The sequence below is a fragment of the Pagrus major genome, chromosome 18, assembly GCF_040436345.1.
Source record: "Pagrus major chromosome 18, Pma_NU_1.0".
Taxonomy (NCBI): domain Eukaryota; kingdom Metazoa; phylum Chordata; class Actinopteri; order Spariformes; family Sparidae; genus Pagrus; species Pagrus major.
Genome location: NC_133232.1, coordinates 18,609,794 through 18,625,246, shown reverse-complemented (window position 1 = coordinate 18,625,246; position 15,453 = coordinate 18,609,794). Strand labels below are relative to the sequence as shown.

The 15,453-nt window shown below is 42.1% G+C and overlaps 1 protein-coding gene across 1 annotated transcript; it reads right to left on the bottom strand.

The window, feature by feature from the left end:
- Positions 1-1,039: 1,039 nt before the first annotated feature.
- On the bottom strand, positions 1,040-14,116 carry sh3bgrl (SH3 domain binding glutamate-rich protein like). The gene is made up of 4 exons (XM_073487661.1): positions 13,845-14,116; positions 5,560-5,745; positions 2,297-2,377; positions 1,040-1,916 (listed from the first exon to the last, which is right to left on the bottom strand). The coding sequence occupies exons 1-4, from the start codon at positions 13,887-13,889 to the stop codon at positions 1,881-1,883; spliced, it is 348 nt and encodes a 115-aa protein (XP_073343762.1). The 5' UTR covers positions 13,890-14,116; the 3' UTR covers positions 1,040-1,880.
- Between the last annotated feature and the right edge of the window lie 1,337 nt (positions 14,117-15,453).

The following is a 15,453-nucleotide window of genomic DNA, read 5'->3' as shown; positions in this document are numbered from 1 at the left end:
AATAAACTATCCAGAGAGTCATGAGACAAAAACATTGGGTTTACATTTTTTTTATGAAGTTACAGAAGTCATGTGCACATCCACAAAACCTCAATAATATTGGTGCTGGATAGAAAAACTGAAAGCACAGCTCCAGTCCCTACTAAGTCTTATCTTATAATAATCATCTTCACTATCTTTCTCATACAGACATGGCATTGTCCACCATAGTGTCAATACTGAAGAAGCCAGAGAGGTTTGAGTGGTCACGAACACATCCACAAAACCACGTTCCAGAGCATCTGTTTTCCTCAGACTGTGAGACTCTACGATTCATCCTCCAACACCCCCACTAACTTTTATTTTTATCACTCATGTTTAATCATCTATTTATATAACTTTTGTTTCTCGTGAGTAGCACAAAGGGACAACAACAATAATTTAGTTATGCAATCTTGTGTCGCATAATAATAATTAAATTGAATCTTGGATACAACAGGGAGTTTTGTGATTATTCAGTTCAATTTCACTTAATTCAGACGCACAGGCCCGTATGAGTATAAAATGACAAAAAGAATACATGATGTGATGATGTTAAACCATTATCTGAAAAGGTAGCAGTTACTAAAGCTGTTACATAAATGTAGTGAAGTAAGAATTACATGTGCCTCTGAAATGTGGTTAAAAACATACCTAAAAACTGTGTGAGAGTAAATGTTTCCCATCACCATTGTAGGGCGTTTTTAGCGGTTGGGTATTTGTGTTGAATGTTTGCAGATCCGAAAATGTCACTGACTTAAGACAGAGTGACGACTTCTTCAAAACCACCCACAGTCTCTTTCACAATGTTTATATTTCTAAATCTATGAAATCCCCCACTTCATATTTCAACTCATACTTCAAGTCCAACCATGCTCACTGAAAGATTAGTCATATTCTGTAAACTTAAAATCATTTATTGTGCGTAAAAAAGTAAGTCATAAGAAGGCAATACTTATTTAAAATGTGTCTGTGTCTTTAGTGAAACTTCAAAACCACCAAGAACTATTGTGAGTCAAGCTTGCAGTCTGATTCTTTATTTTATTTTAGTGAAGGTATCAACTTATGTAAGACAGGGATCACCAACACAATGTGAAACAGGACGCTTATAGCGAAACGAAACAGCTGTCCAACTCCCCTAAAAAACAAGAACAACAAATAAAAAAAAACTAAATGTCACATCCCTTCATGTTTGCAGATTTGTAATTTTGGCATGTATTATCATTTTTAAACATATCATCTTGTAGAAAAAAGTTTGCTATTAAAACAGCATTAAGACAATATAACGTAAATACAAACATCAAGAATGGGATTGTAATAGGTAAGTTTTACAGAAGGTGCAGCAGTTTTGGCGATGACATGACTGGCAGGAGCACAACATTTGACTCAATGTTCCCGGGATTCAACAGTCGAGTTCATTAAATGATGATTATGACGACATGGATGACGTTCTGTTAGCCGAATGATGAATCTGTGTTACAATTTACAACAGAGCGTACATTTTCTTGTGTGTGATGATGTCTTCTCAAACAGGAAGCTACACGTCCATGCTAAAGGATTGATTGACATGTCATTAGGCCAATAGGCTTAGCAGGCTGAGGTTACTGGGAGGGAGCAGAGCTGCTTGTAGATACCCATAATGCTCTGCTTTAGCACCTCCCTTCACTACAGCTGACAAGGCACAGCTGAACACAGATTAGTTATAATTAAAAAAAAAAAGAATACTGAAAAACCGTACACATATTTATAAGCTGAGTGAAATGTTGCTTTTTCTTTCTCCTGGATCAGTTCCAGGTCAGTCTAGGTCCAGGTCTGGGTTTAGGACTAGGCCTGAGGTCGCAGGTAGAAACGGTGTAAAGCTGCTACTGCTGTGCTTTCTTCAATAGAGCCTCAGCCTCCTGGAGACAGACAGAGGGGGGAGAAAGGAGGAGAAGAGGGAGAGCGTGTTGTATTAAAATGGAGGATATTGGTTTATATATCCTCAGCCACCACACAGAGGAAAACCCCTCTGTTTCTATGGTAACTGGCACACCTCCCTGCACTTCCTGTTGTGGCAGAGAGGAGGCGCCAGTGTGCAGCAGGGAGAGGAAAGAAGGAAGAAGGATATCATGAACAGATGTATTATGTAATACGTGTGTTTTCTGTATGGAAATCACACTGTGAGGATAAATATATTTTTAGGCATGTAAGCTGCCGTTACAGGAAGTATGGTTAAGCTGTAGGAATGCAGTTCAAAGAGCGGACAGATAACAGTGTGTGTTTGTGTTCGAAAGCTTACCTTGGAGCCTGGGGGAGCGGTCAGACCCAGAAATGCATAAACAGCATTCTCCTCTCTGGCATCGAAGAAGGCCTCATAGTTCTGAGAAAGACACAGGGAGAACTTTAGAAGCAGATCGATCAGAGGATGAGCTCGTTTAAATCTGAACTCGGGAACGATAATGTGAAACAGGCTTTGGATCAGAGCCTGAGGGCGACATTCTGGGTGGCAACACCACATGGAGAACAGACTAGGTTGTGTTATTTGTCTAGGGTCAGGCTAGTCAATCTGATAGGCGGGTATTGTAACCCAGAGTAAACAAGCTAACACATTCATCCATTTACTGCAGTCTGTCTCTCATTCTTGATCCCTCACTCTTTCGAGTTCCTTTGTTTTCCCTCTTTTTTCTCCCAAACACACACACACACACACATACCGGTGCACACACACAAACAGCTGCGAGTATCCTGGGAAATGCTGTTCTCTTTGTCTGTGACAGCCCATCCTGCGTGTGCAACTTCACTTCCAGCCATCCATTAGCTGCACAGCATGACAGTTCAGTGCACCCAGGCTGAAGGTCTTTCTAATGGGAGTAAATTAGCATCTGCCAACACAGGGCAGAAGGCTAGGGCACCTGGTGGAGAATATCTGAGTAGGGCTGTAGTCAGGATATGAGAAGTACAGCAACCCAACCCTTCTGACAAGTTTTTGAATAGCTGCCTAAAAAAATGTTTTTTTCTTATTCTATCAATTCATTCAAACTGTTCACTTCTGTAAAGTGTAACTCCACACATGACATGTTGGGATGTACAATTATTGACTTTCAGGTGAGAGTTAGATGAGAAGAACAATACCAGTCTTATACCTGCCTGTTAAATATTAAGCCAGAGCAAGGGGATGGTTAAATTAAAGCTAGGGTTGGTAAGTTATTGTAGAAGCATGTTTGTTATATTTGTAGAAAATCTCTTGACATCTTGACAGCAACCTGGCTGTTGCAGGCCTCTCACAAGCCCATCCAATCGTCTTTTTCGGCCTGTATGAAAAGATTGGACCTGCTACCTGTCTGTCAACCTACGTACCTGTCTGCCTCCACGCACACTGCCCTTTGCTCTCTGCACTCACTGTGTATGACCGGAGTCTTCCACAGGAATAGGCGGATGTATTGCCAAAGCTATCAGTGAGCTAGTGGCACAAGAATGGCCAAAGTGCATGCAAAATTTCCCAATGCTAGCTTGACGGGGTTGAGTACTAACAAAAGCCATGTTCATTATGATCATGTTAGGCATTTTCTTACATGTGAGACATTAGGTAGTTGGGTAATGGTTAGCGATGACAACGTTGTGCTGCTCTCAACAGCACACAGCTCCTGAGCCTGATGTTCAGCAGCTAAGGCATAACTGTCCCCCTGAGTAACCTTTTCGGACTGAGGTATGTCAATGGCAGCTTATTTGGGTTGTGTTTATATGATTGTGGCATTCCTGCATTTAACAGAGTTGTTTGTTTATGTATTTATGTATGTATAGTCTAAAAGAAGCTATGAGAGCGTGTTGCAAACTAGCCACTAACACATCTCCCAGCAGGAGGACAGTCTGTGTGTCAGACAGTGCACATCAATGTATTTTGAAAGAGTCCCTCAGGCTCTGAAGGAAGCAGGTGGGACTTTTCAGTTGGATACTTACAATTTTTGGCTTGCTCTTGCTGGTTTCCACAATCTTACTAACCCCAGCTTTAAGCTGTGTTGCCAACAATCTGCCTACTAGCAACTCTAAACCTCACAAATTTAACACTTTATATCATGTTTGTTTATTGAAAAAATGACAAGTTGCAGTTTTATGCGGGACTATTTGCCGATATTGTTTTGCATTTTTTTTGCCTAGGTTTGTGGACAGATTTAATATCCATCCATCCATCCATTGTCTGTAATAGCTTATCCTTTTCCAGGTCACGGGGGGGAGGAAGCTGGAGCCGATCCCAGCTGACATTGGGTGAGCGGCGGGGTACACCCTGGCTAAGTCACCAGTTCATCACAGAGCTGACGTATAGGGACAAACAACCATTCACGCTTATATTCAGACATGTCCTTCTGGACGGAGCCCGACTAGCTGTTTCCCTCTGTTTACATTGTTTATGCTAAGCTAAACTAGCCAGCTTCAGGCTCCAGTTTCATGTTTGACAGACAGATATAGGAGTGGTATTGGTCTTCTCATCTAACTCCCATCTCATAACTCTCTTTCCCCAAATGTTTTAAGGGGCCCCTACGTAGCAATTTGTAGCATTTTACATATATTAATCAGTTTTTTATTGACTGTATGTGAGTGAATTGTAATGTGATGTGAAAAATGAGACCTTCCATGTCTCTCAGTTGTCTGTACAAGCCTATAGATGATTTGTTTAAGCTGTTTAATGCTGCTGGACTGTGGATGTCTTTGTGAAGGACTCATGACAGTTCAAAGGATGTGACTTTATGCACATTCTCCAGTGTCTCGTCTCAGTGTCTCTCTCTGCTCTGCTTACAAAGAGCAACGGTAGCTAACGTTAGTGTAGAAGTTCACTCACATAAACTAAAGACCAGCTTACAGAAGTTCCACAAAGCCCCTTTAACTATTCCTTTAAATACTTTGAGGATTAAAATCCATATTTTAAGTCAATATTAGGCATATTGAAAATATAAAGCAGCAGGTATAATTTTTTTTCCTACTTGGGGCAGCAGAACAGGTTGTTATCGACATATTCTCACTTTATTGCTCAAACCCAGCAGATCAATAGCAACATATATTTGCATTCTGTTTCATAAATTCAATATTCACTCTTTTTTGCTCTGTATACGTCTCCACCAGCTTCTGAAGGATATATTTGTATCTTCAGTTACTAAATGCTCCACTATGTTCACCGGCTAATTTAATGTGTCTACACTCTGGTACTAAGAAGGTAGCACACATAGAATTTCTTCTGCTGACATATACAATGACGAGAGTCGTGAGACTAAACCAAAACAGCAAAGTTGTTGATCATAAAACCTAAACAATGATCTGAAAGACACTAAAATGGCAACACATCTGAGGGGAGCATTGGGTTTGTCACTGCTAGTGATACCTTCCACATGATGCATTGTAACTTGATCTATTGTTAATAGAAACATGTTGATTAGAGCAGATTTAATCATATTTAACATTAGTCTAAACCCACCTAGCATGATTTTCTGTCTACTGAGGACATGAGCTCCTCAAAGCTTACTACAGATATGTGCCAGTAATTCAAAGCATCTGTGTGCATGTGTGCCTCACCCCGCAATATTTGCTTTCGTTAAATATCTGTGGGGGGAGAGGGTTCCCCGTGGCCGGCCTGGACTCCTCCGGAACGTTCTCTCTCATCCACTTCCTGTTGGCCTCGTTGGCAGCGATGTCACACTCCTCGAATTCGATCTTATTGGCCGCCAGGAAGCCCATCACATCCTGCTGCTGCTTTTTAATCTATGTGTGTGGGGGGGAGATGAGGGAGGACGACAGAGGGGAAGTTGTCAGTTAGACATGTGTTAACTTCAGCCTCACGAGGAAACATAAGGGCCTCGGTTCACCATACTGTCATCAGTCTGCTGCTGTGAGATATTACACTACAGTGATCGCTGGCTGCTCTGTTACTAAGTTACCACTCGTTTGTCAATGAAGTGATAGAAGAGTATTGAAAAGGGTGAACTCGGGCAAGGCTAAGCGAGGACAAATTGTGTTTTATCTGCAAGAAAAACATCAGATAGTGAGGATAATGGCAACTCCCAAGACAGGAAATTTCACTTTGTTTAGAGTAGAACCATTTCAAACCTACATGTAACATGTTGCAGTCTTTCAATTTGACAATTTTATACAAGAAAAAGAACAAAGACAGACCGTGTTGGCAATCCCCATGAGAGTAGCTGTCTTTCCCACTATCCGGTTGTTTCATGCAAATGTGATTATTTTTGAAAGGCACCTTTTTCTTACAAAAGGCTGTTCTGTTGCATTGGCACAAAAAAATTAACACTTGTCTCATTTGTGAGACTTTCAAAATAATCCATCCTGCTCTCATTTCATCTGAGAGAATTCAAATAACCAACTCAACAGGAAATAAGAGAATGACAATGGTGACATCCTATGTAGGCTCTCACTGTTTTCAGAGTGTATTATCAGATCTAAGTTCATCTGTCACACAGCAAGAGAATAAAGGAGCTACAGAAATATGTAGATATGTTGTTCCTGCTTCTGCCTCTATCTATATGGATGTGTGTGTGTGTGTGTGTGATTAAGAGTATGAAATTGTGGTCCAATGAGGTCTCAGTGGGTGTGTGTAAGAGGCAGGATGGCCCTACAAGGCCAGACGGAAACAAGAGCTCCTCTGGGACTCGAGAGGAGGTAACTGGTCAAACACGAGCCAAATAAGGCCTGCTGCAAGGAGACACACACACACACACATCCACCCTCGGCTGCACACACACATTCACACACCTAAAATCAAACTAAGCCAACTTCATTGTAAAAGGTTCTGCGGAGGGTTATCAGTGTATTGTCCAGACACCTCCATGTGAGGCCTCCTCCCTGGTTTACGGCATGCCAACGAGACAGGTGGATTACTGAGCAGCCATCTGCAGGAACAACACTGAGGCATGGAAATGAGGGAGCAGACATTGCTGGCAGATAAGCCGTGGTACCGTTTGAATCATTTAATGTCAGTTGCACTCCCGAGGCCAAGGTCCTAAAACCAGGTCTTTGCCCACCTGCTCTGTGACGAAGCGACGGAGTGGAACGCCATGAGCTCAGACTCACTTTGACTCACTCTGTCTGTAAACACAGACAATCCTCTGTCTGCCTCCTCTCCCTCCCTTTTGACTTACATTAGAGCACAGTACACGGTAAGCTAGTGCTATTACCCAGAACGACACTAAACTAACTCTATCCCAAATTGAAAAAATGGAAAGTTAAACACAATGATCCACTTTCTCCTCTTTCCTCCAGTCTTTTGCTGCACTCGCTGGCCAATCTCCCAGCAAGCCTGCATTGTACTGTTGCCAAGCAAAATTAATTTGTAGGGCTAACTGGCCACATGCCATCTGCCCCTGACTCTAATTGCACAGTGACAGTTCCAAGCTTTGCCTCTTTTAGCCATTTGCATGGCTCCCTGGCGCTTTGAGTGGAGCTCCTAGTGATTTTAATAAGGAAGAAAAACAGACTGTCCCTGGATTTGGGTGTGGTAGTAAACAGCTACTCTTCTCTTGTTGCCTTGTATTATTTGCACCTTATCTATTTCCCTGGAATGCCAGAAAATGACTCCTCAGTACAAGAATGACAAGAGATTACTGAGATAAGTCAGTGTCAGACCGGCATGCAGTCAGAGGGATGGACGTGTAGCTCTTATGGTTTGACCTTAACTGCCTTGGTATGCAAATATACACTGAAACTAAGGCCATCAAAATGCAAAAGCATGAGAGACTGTCTCTGTGTTGTTTATGTTTAAGTAGACATGGATCAGGTAGTCACTCGTAGCTGGTTTTCCCTATGCTAGCTGCATTGCTCTGTGGAAGGTAATACTGGTCAGTCATCACATAGGAAATACCTCAAAAACTGTTGATTAGATTGTCATGAAATTTATAACAGAAATTCATGGTCCACATATGATGAACCCTTGTGACACTGGTGTTTCCTTGACTTTTCCTCTAGCACCATTATGACGTTTACATTTTGTAGTCAAGTATCTTAAAGGCTATTGGATGGGGTACCCTAAGAGTTTGTGCAGCCATTCATTGTCCCCAGAGAAGGCACCCTTTTTTTGGTGATACCCTATTATTTCTGTGTTGCCACCTGCAGGTCAAAGTTTTCACATTCCAGCGAAAAATCTTAATATCATAGACATTCATAGTTCCCAGATGATATACCCTCATGAATTTAGTGACTTTTCTTCTGGCGCCATATGACTTGACATGGCATTTTTGGCTTTGGGTGAAATGACTTGACAGAGGATGGATTGCAATGAAATTTGGTACAATTAGGATTATTTGGTAAATTGTCTCTCACATAAAAGTTTACTGAACTGATTTAAAATTTTTCCTTCTGGTTTTGGTACACTGACACAAAGACTGCATGAAACAAACACTTGCAAACCTTTCATGACACATCGGTTTGTTTACTGCACACTGGCACCGGCACTACACTTATGTGTTCGGACTTTTTTTTTAAGACAGTCCATGTACACACCCATAGAAGAACTGCAGTAATCATTAGATGATTCAGTGTGACCACTAAGGTGAGGAAGGCTGAAATTACTGCATTTGGTTTTACATGCAGCAATATGAGTGGTCATCAGCACACCGAAAAAGTTTATTTTAAATTCAATTTTGAACAACAAACAGTTTCTGATGATTTAACTCAATGAGGAATTGATCTAAGGTTTATCAGACATATTGTACTGAAACATATCTGTTGTTTCATGGATTATTATTTTGACTCCAAGTAAGAAAAGTGCAGATGTGGAGAAAGAATCTGCTAAATATGCCATCACATCATATCCATATCCACATCATCATCATAATCATCATCCTCAGCATGTGAGGGCTGTGGCTGGGCAATGACATCAGATCCAGACTGATCAATCCCTGAAAAAGTAGAGAACTCTGCCAACAGCTGCCAGACAATGGCAGACATTGACTGGATGCGCTGTATCACAACAGAGGCTTGGATCAATATGGTTCAGACTGATTCAATCAGCTGTGTTGACTCGGGGCAGAGGTCAATTCATGTTCAGTTTGCTCCGATTAAAAGGAATAGACGCTTAAACTGAATTTGTCAAAACTTCTTCTTAGATTAGACTAAATGGCCTTTCTAATGGCTCAGGAGTCCCAACATTTGGATGCAGGAAACTCCAGTCTGGACTAAAGGAAACATGAATCAACTCCAGCCTGGCATGTTTGGAAGAATTAAAGGTTTTTTGTCTTGATTAGATCAGGTCTAATTTGTGCTGAAAACTGTTGCTATCTGGAAATGCAGCAGTCACAGTAACCTCCACCCAATTCTGAGCTCAGTCAGTGTTACAGCATTGTTACAAAACAGCCTTACGCTGCAAAAGCCCCCCCCAAAAAAAACCTCAACCTGTTATGCAAAGTGAGTCACTGTCGCAGCCGTCCAACTAAAGCCTGACCTATAGACCCTAATTTCAAACCTACAGTGAAAGAAGAGCAGTTAATCTGAAGAAGAAAGAAGAAAACTTGGACACGATCATTGCTGTACTCACTATTCCCAAGTGATTACGACTCTTAGTACATTTATTGTGGCAATGAGGAAATTGTACAATAGCGTGGCTGCGGTGCATAAAGGGAAATGAGGCAGTAAAAGTGCAGTGGTGCTGGCCAACATTTCAGGTCTAGTTTTCTTTTTGTTTTTACATTACATGATGATACATGTGGACCAGCTACAGGTGTGTTTTGTGTGCATTTACATAAGTGTATTTAAAATGAGAAAATCCTAGTTTGGTAGTCAAATCTTGCCTCCATGTAACCAAAGCGGGTAAAAAAAAAAAAAAAGTGTTTTTTTATGTCACAGTTCAGGAGGACACAGGTTTGTAGCGTGACTTCATCCTTACAAACACTTTGACGGTAACACTAGAAGTCTCTCTGGAGAATTCACAGCGAGTCACAACGCCATTTCTTCAGGTGACTCAAACACTCTGCTCGTCATTACTGGGTGGAAATACGATGATGTCAGCTCTCAGTCAGGACTAACACACCCTAACTGTGGCAGAGAGCAGACGTGAAACACTTTTTCGAAGCTAAATATGTTCATTTTTTTTATGTCAGAAAGTTTATAATAAGTGAGACTGTGTGTGGTGCTTTTAAGGCTTTACAAAGTTAACATTTAATCCAAAACAGTTATATTGGATTGCAATAACTATTAGCAAAGCACCAACAGCAGCTGAGCATCAGCATTGGCCAGCATTCACCTTGTTGACTGCTGTCGGCCTATCAGCGAGTAAGATGACACTCAACTAAAGTAGTAGCTATTGGCTCCTGACATCTCTGTCATCAGTTTGTGAGGTTACATAAGAACTGAAAAATTCTTCTCATAGACCATAAACACACGGCATGCTCAGGATGGGACGCTCAAATGCTGGGATCATGTTACACTACTGTGTTCTACGTTGTGAGTTGTATAAACGTAGGAAATATGACTGTATTTCAAAGGTAAAACAACAAATTTGATAACCCATTAGCTACTGTTAGACAACAGCTAACGTTAGCATTCAACCCCTTCCTAGCTAACTTTACTGTTTGATTACATCCAGTGCGTTTTCACTTACTGGCTTAAATACATGATCATATTTTAGTATTAATTTACGCCTTTGCTACTGTATTGTGTTACACTATCAAACAGTAACATTAGCTAAGAAGTGGTGGAATGCTAACGGTAGCTGCAGCTAATGGGTTATTTAAAAAAATGCTGTTTTACCTTGAAATATGGCCTGACGTCCCTGTAGATTTTCACTATCCATAGTCTCTTCTGTGGCGAATCATTCAGGAAACAGGTAATTGATAACAAATTGTCACTTTCCCTACATTTAAAGGACTTGGCAACTAGAGCACAGCAGTAGAAACATTGAGCTTCCCACCCTGGGCATGATGTCAGAGGAAAATGGCCGCTGTGTGAATATGGTCTATTGAGTAGGTAGTTGTAAAGCTGGCTCAAAAAGGCTTTCGAAGAAGTTACTTTTGAAAAAAGATTGGTTATATTAAAGGTTGTTTCATGATGTGTATGATCAAATTTCAACTCTTTCAAAGATAGTGTAATAAAGGGCTGAAGAGTTATTTGTTTCACAGGCACACACAGGGAATAAATAACAACAAAAACAAAATAAACAACAACAACAAAACATTGGTATAATCATCGGCTATTGGCCAAATGCCATTTTAAACATTGTGTCATATAGGCCCACAATTTCAAAATCTGTGCATCCTTACTAGTAAGTATATACTTGTTTTTATAGAGCAAGGGCTAATGGGTACACACCCAAACTCATCTATTCACCACTCAGGCAGGCGGGAACAGTCGTGTTGACACAACTCGCCTCAGTTCTTCATTATCTGTGATTTCTACACAACACTTCCATCTAACTGACATTTGTGCATTATTACACATCTTCTGTCACTCAGCTGGGGTTGTCTTATAATAGAGATTGAAGAGTTCAGTCCATTAGACTTCATGGTTCTTGAGATGTTTACCAGCCTTGATGCTACATAGAACCATTTCTGGTTATATGAATCAGATTCTTCTTCTTCTGCATTTTAAATTTGCTCTAACATTGAACAGATGCCTTTAATAAAATACATCTGCCTGAATAATGCTGACTCTTGTAGCTTGTAAAGCACTGAACCTGATACATCTCTCCGACTAATTTTACACCATCTCTGTCGCTGGCCCGCAATCATTTCCTCAGTGGAGCGAAAGCTTTAAAATATTGTTTGTGAATACTCCTACTTGTCTCCCTGTTCGGGCTGTCGCTCCATTCACATACTGAACTAGATTGGAGTGATTAATGGAGCAGCAGAGAGACCGCTGGATCGCTGGAATGCAATCACATTGTTTTGTAGTCACTGATGCAATCAAACTGTAAGTTTGGCCAAGGGGTTTCGACCACAGTTTGGTTTTTTTTACCAGTAAAGACACGCATGGCAAAGAGAGGATTTTAACATGAAGTGCTGTACAAGTTAGACACGGAGTAAGAGCTATGAACTATGATAGCATATCCCATTTCAAAATGGAGCCAAAGAAATGAGAGCGAATCAAGAAAAAACAGATGTGATGTGTTTATTCCACTTAACTTTAGTCAGTAATGCTGTTGCTTAACCCTAAACATGATGCAAAATTGATATGATAATGCAAGTCTGAGTGTGTCTATGCAGCTGAGAAGACATAAGCATATCAGCTACTTCAAGCAGGCCTTACTACAGACAGATCAATGCGAGGTAATGTATCTTCCCGGACAGGCTCCGGCACAGTAATGGCATCACTGGCTCTAAACTCCGGCCGCTCTGACTGTAAGAAGCCTCGCGTCCAGTAAGACTGCTGCTGAGCTTTCGCAAGTGTCATTTATTATGAGGGCAATAAAGTCACTCAGAGCTGTCCGGCCGAAAAGAGACTCGCTTGATCACTTCCTGTGTGTGGATGAACCGTGAAAACAAGCTGCTCAATGAGGGTAAATCATCCCCGAAGGCTATCTAAATCTCCTGCAGTGACGCGGCACTTTCATTTCTACAGTGACAAATATGAGCTTTTTAAAAAAAGGTGCACTATGTAGTTTTGGGGAAGAAATTTATATATTTTTTTGCCTGAATAAACAAACTGAACATAAAAGGACAACACAGTTCCATACTGTTTTACTTTGTTTATATCTGGCGGACCCTGCCACCTTTCTAGCTTCAAACAATGTTCTGGGGACCTTATTTTCCTCTGAGAACAGCTTCTTTATTCAGTTATGGACAAAATAAATATTTCTGAGTTTGTATTATTACTTCATTAATATTGTAAATATTGAAATTCTTAGTTTGAATTTTTTCTCCAAAACTACACAGTGCCCCTTTAAGTGCTACACTACATTTACTGCCAACTATTTCTGTGCCTTTTTATAAAGAGTACTTTCAAAATTGCACTGTTAAACATTTTACTGACCATCTAGACCCTCTGGCCTGCATGTTTTAGATGTTCCCCTGCTCCAACACACCCGATTCAAATGAATGGCTCCTTATCAGGCTTCAGCAGCACTTGATAACGAGCTGATCATTTGAATCAGGTGTGTTGGAGCAGGGGAACAGTGGTATTTCCCTATAATATTGTACTGATCGCTGAAAAGTTAGATGCATTTGATTGCGAGAATACTGCGTTATAGCCAGAATTCAGGTAGGAAATTTGTATGTTCCCCCAAATCCAGACCCCCAACAAGTCCTAAACAGAGCCGAAGTGTTCCTGGGCTGCAGCTGCAGGTCTAGAAAGGGGCCCTGGAGAATTGCATCACCATCATTCCTCTCCAGTCTGGAAGAAACTGGCAAGAGTGGAAGCTGAAGGTCCTCCAGGCTGCAGGACAGTGAAGGCAACACTTGAGACTTTCTGGAGCAGGTCAGCTCTGTCTCACAGACTGTGAAGCAAACTATTCTGGCATTAAGTGACTGAATAAGTGCATTTGTTGATTTTTAACTGCATGCCTTCTTGTTTTCAGCTGCACAAGCACTAAACTGTCACATCAGGAAACACTGACAAACCACAGCTGAGATAGTGTGCCCAGCCTCAAACTTCCTCTCTGCCTCATTGTCTGTCACAAAGTTAAAGAAGACAGAGAGAGAAAGACAGAGAGAGACATTGAGGGACCCCATCTGGCCCCAAAGTCTTGAGGAGGACAGAGCAGCATGCTTACTGATGAGTCACACCACTCCTGACTGAGGGATGACAGCCTGGACATCACTTCGAGAGTTCAATAAAAGTTCAGCTGCCTTTCTACTGCCTGCTGCACATGGATCCAGCTAAAAGCTCACATACAGACTCAGTGGCATTCTTTTATCTCTTACCGAAGTGGATCCGGAGGACGATGCTATGTACACTTTGATCACCATGATTAAAATCCCTGATGCTGAGTCCGGTGAGCAGCGGTCGGTCGGTCGGTTGGATGATTTGTTGGTTGGTCTTCCGGCTCCTTGCAGACACCTTGCTCGGCAGACAGACACGAAAAACAACAACAACAAACTTCCCCGGCTGAAATGCTGTGTGTCTGTGTGAAGGCAGCGCAGACTATCTGCGCAAATGCTCCAGTTCTCAGCACTGGATGGAGCTTTGCATTCCTCCTCCGCCTCTACTCTGCCTCCCCGCCCCTTCTAGTCCCTCTCTCTCTCTCTCTCTCTCTCACACACACACACACACACACACTCAGACACGTACACGCACACAGAGGCTATAGGCCTATCAGGGCGGCAAGACAGCAGGGTTATATTGTCTGAATATTTCAGCATCGACCCCATTGTCTGCAAGCCAGACGCGGGCCATTGTTCTCTGACACTGTGAATGTGCCCTGCTGCAGGTGGTCTTCTGCATGCATGTGTGGTAAATAAATATAAGGAGTGAATAAGAAATACAATCTGCTGTGATTTTGAACACTTACTGGGAGCTTTTGTGTGTGTGTGTGTGTGTGTGTGTGAGAGAGAGAAACAGCTCCGCCACAGTATTACACGGGCTCTGTGGGCCCCCTGCAGGCGTCTGGGGCAGACGACGCAAGGCTTTCTCCCTGAAACGAATTTAGGAAAGCCGACTGACAAACAAAAAAAAAAAAAAAAAAAAATGTGTCGGAGAGGAGTGGGCGCCATATTGGACTCAAACACGAAGTGAATTTGTGGTGACATTTCTCCTCGCTGGCCGCTGCAGATGTGAGCCCTGGCTTTAAAAGGCGAGCCAGCGAGGATGCATGGCTTTCCACCGGGGCATGGAGCCCGCCGCCGGGGCCTGTACAGCGGTGCGCTCAGGCTGACGGCGCGGCCTCCTCCTTCCTCCTCCTAGCTGTGATTAAACACACTCGTACGAGGGCAATATGTCCTCGAATGCAACCCCTTTTCATTCCTGCGAGGCTTCCTCCCATCTCTTCCCTGCAAGAAGCCATTCGCGCAGACCCCAGATCATCACCGGCTCCAAAATTCCAAGTGTTCTGCAGCTCCGAATGGCGTCACCTGATTGGCCGAGAGCCTATCAATCATGCCTTTGGCCGCACCCCTCCCCCCATTCAACCACTCGCCTCTCTGTTCCAGTGTGTTTACTACACTGCCGAGCATAAGGGAGACACTCGTCTTCACATGCACTGAACCCACTAAGAAAAACAGTTTTTAGTTGTATTTGTAAGAAAACCTCCAAGAGATCAACATGCCCAAGAGAAAGGTACGTATTTTCAAAATAACAAAAATACTTTGAGGGGGATATCAGCTATTAATGCAATGCAAACGATTGGAAGACATCCCTCTGAGACATTACTTAATTATAACGCAGTGTATAACCGTTATTTTTCGCCGGTAATTTTTGCCTATTTTCTAGATATAATGTACATTTTTTATGTGTTAGAATGAATATTTTCCCGCTCGGACACGGCCTATAAAACGCGTTTTCCTCCGTGAGCCGCTGTCCTTTGGAGAGTCAGAA